The 3,145-nt window shown below is 35.2% G+C and overlaps 1 protein-coding gene across 1 annotated transcript; it reads right to left on the bottom strand.

Annotated features, from left to right (window-relative positions):
- Positions 1 to 2,083: 2,083 nt before the first annotated feature.
- On the bottom strand, positions 2,084 to 2,583 carry LOC111210593 (B3 domain-containing protein At2g33720-like). The gene is made up of 2 exons (XM_022711096.1): positions 2,403 to 2,583; positions 2,084 to 2,343 (listed from the first exon to the last, which is right to left on the bottom strand). Exons 1-2 carry the CDS (start codon positions 2,581 to 2,583, stop codon positions 2,084 to 2,086), a joined length of 441 nt encoding a protein of 146 aa, XP_022566817.1.
- Positions 2,584 to 3,145: the final 562 nt, after the last annotated feature.

Raw genomic sequence — 3,145 nt, 5'->3', positions numbered from 1 at the left:
AACGATCAGAGTCTGAAACCAACGTGTCTAAAAGACTAAAACAAGTCTCGTGAATCACATCAGCTTAATAAGGGTCTAAGCAGTAAGCACTAAAACAAGACTTAGTTTTCTAGCTAGCTATGAGTTTATAGACGAATCATCAAGAGATAAACTTACATAATATCTTGAAGGGATGTTGTGTCGAGGAGCATGTGAAGTAGATGCTCTAGTAATGCTTATGTCTTTCTTATATGCTCTGTAAAGCTTGACCATCTTCTCACGAGTATACTCCACGTTCAATTTGGCAGTGTCTGGATCTAGAATATCGTAACAATACTCTAAAAATGCAAGCTTCAGTCGAGGATCAAGTACTGCCGCAATTGCTAATATGTCACTGAACTCTTCCCAGTATTTGTTGAATTTCTCTTTCATGGCCTTCACCATCTGACAGATAACTCGATCCTCTGAATCTTCATGACCTCTCAACCAACACTTAATCGACCATACTTGCATAAAGTCTAAGTTTGCTGTCGGGTAAGATGAACCGGAAATGAGCTTTGTGACTTCAGCAAATGGTTCCAGTAGCTTGCAGATCAGTTCTGATATGTCCCACTCTTGCTCAGATGGAAAGCTCTTGTAGCTCCTATCAACTTCTCCAAGGTTTCTCAAGGCATTCTTAAACTTAATAGCCCTCGATTATCAAGTGTGTTGAATTCCAGCGTGTTGTCACATCAAAGATCAGACCCGCCTTTGCCGCTTCAGCTCGTACTCCAACTGTTTCGACACAGTTCTGAAACATAATTTCTCTAGACTGAGATTCTTTCACATACTTAACGCTCTCCCTGATCTTATCTAAAGCTCCACTGATAACAGCCAAACCACCTTGCACAATTAAATTTAAGATGTGAGCTGAGCACCTTACATGAAAGAAATCACCATTGCATACCAAATTTCTTTGCAGCTTCCTCTTCAAAATAGCTTGCATAGTATCATTATTCGATGCGTTATCTACTGTTAGAGAAAAAACCCCTTTTCTCTAACCCCCACTCTTTTAACAGCTCTGTCAGCTTAAGGGCTATGGCAACACCAGAGTGTGGAGGCGGAAAAACACAAAAAGATAAAATCCTCATCTTCAAAACCCAATCATCATCTACGAAGTGAACTGTCAAGCACATGTTTCCTTCTATTATTATGGCTCTCCACAAATCTGTTGTTAAGCAAACTCTTCCAGGGATGTTAGCCAAGACTGCATTCAGCTTCCTTTTCTCCTTCTCATAGATCTTGTACACGTCAGACGCAGCTGTGTTGCGAGACCAAAACTCTATAGTCGGATTCGCATAGGTGAAGGCTTCTCTTATCTTCTCATTCTCGACAAAAGAGTAAGGAAGATTGTGCTGAATAATAGCCACAACAATCATCTCTAAAATAGCTAAATGTGTTTTCCTATCTATATTATTAAAGTTGAAGTACCAATATGAATTAATCTATATTATTAGAGCTGAAGTACCAATATAAATTAAAACTTGAAATAACCTTTTAATTACATCTAATGTCATTTTTTCACTCAAGATAATTAATTTTAATAAATTAATTTACAAAAAAATGATAAATATGAGTTTCCTTATAAATTGTAGGTATTACATTATATTACCTAATAGCTAATTTAAAAATTGCAATCTTTCCATTATTATTAATTTTTTTTGCTAAAATCAATCTTTCAATTATTTAATAGTCCTTTTGTTTCATATTAAGTGTCATTTTGACCTTGTGCACACAGATTAAGGAAACAATTAATTTTGTATATTTCCTATATAAAAACACAATTACCTATACACCTAACCATATTTCAACCAATAGAAAAATAAATTACTGCATAAAATTAATAAATTTTTGCATTGAAAATCGAAAACGACACTTATTTTGTAACGAAAATTTTTTTCTACAACGACATTTAATACGAAACGGAGAGAGTACTTAAAATGAAGCTTTGAATCAGAAAGATCCCCCCAATACATTCCAATCTCATCTTTCGTCTTCAAAGCCCTTCTCATGACAAAATCCATAAGCCATCATCCACCACTGAGAACATAGGATCCACGCTTGGTCAGTTCGTTAGAAGCATCTGGTGCGTAGTGTGAGTATTGTGATCATACACGTCGACTGTTAACCCTGAGCCTTCGTGGACCATCTTTTGGTTAACCTCAGGGAGATATCTCACTATGTGGCTATGTACGGTTCTGGGATTCAGAAGAAGACAGTTTTGACGGCTGCGTTCGCTTTTAGTCAGTTTCTTCTTGATGGTCCATGGATCGGTGAAGAGAGTTAACTCTGTTGAGACGCCGTACTGCTCCTCCTCTTGTCTTCCTTCATTCGAGAGAAGCTTAAGCTTCATCAGCGAGTTCTCTTTTCACTACCTGTATTACCTCTTGGCCCACAATATATCTTGGTATCATCACTGCTCTTAGGCCATGTTGGGTCGTACAAACAGAGAGTCGTGGAGACCAAGCAATCAGTCTCTGACGCTGAAATAGGAGGCATCTCCCTGACAACATTGGGGATCAAGGAAAGTAAGTCTTGAGTCAACTTTTGCTGATCTTGGATCATTCTCGTTCAATTCCTCTGCACCATAAGAGACTGCAATTTAGAGAGCGAGTGACCAAAAAGTACCTTGGAAATATGTAGCTGGATAGATCATTTATTCAATCATATATTACCCACAAATAAAGAAATTAGAATCAAATGAACTCATAGTTTGCATTTTTTTTTCTTTAGTCTGATAAACAAATATAAACCGAAGAAAAGAGAGACCGAAAAAAAAAACAAAATAAATATACCCATGGTCTGCATTTATATATAGTTTTGCCGAATAAATCTATTAAAAAAGCCTATCAAAAAGGCTTCAATTTGCTTCAAGAAAAATTGTTTCCATTTCAGAATCATTGTAAAATATATAATTCTATTAATTATCTATTAATATCCATTAATTTATAACATGATTTGGACTAATATTTATTTAATATTTTAAATAGTTCATTAAAATTACACAATATTGTTTTAAATAAAAAGGAATATTTTATATGTACTTACTTCAAAAAACTTCCATATGTAAATTTTGCAACATAAAATTTAGATTAAAATCAAAGATTTTAAATATACATGTGACTAA

Source organism: Brassica napus, chromosome C3 (genome assembly GCF_020379485.1).
Source record: "Brassica napus cultivar Da-Ae chromosome C3, Da-Ae, whole genome shotgun sequence".
NCBI classification, from domain to species: Eukaryota; Viridiplantae; Streptophyta; class Magnoliopsida; order Brassicales; family Brassicaceae; genus Brassica; species Brassica napus.
The sequence above is the reverse complement of the archived record's forward strand: the minus strand, read 5'-3'. Positions and strand labels throughout refer to the sequence as shown.

Coding starts and splice junctions, on each gene's coding strand:
- LOC111210593 (XM_022711096.1), bottom strand. CDS start 2,583: ATGATCCAAGATCAGCAAAAGTTGACTCAAGACTTACTTTCCTTGATC. Junction 2,344..2,402: donor GATATATTGTGGGCCAAGAG/GTAATACAGGTA, acceptor TCTCGAATGAAG/GAAGACAAGAGGAGGAGCAG.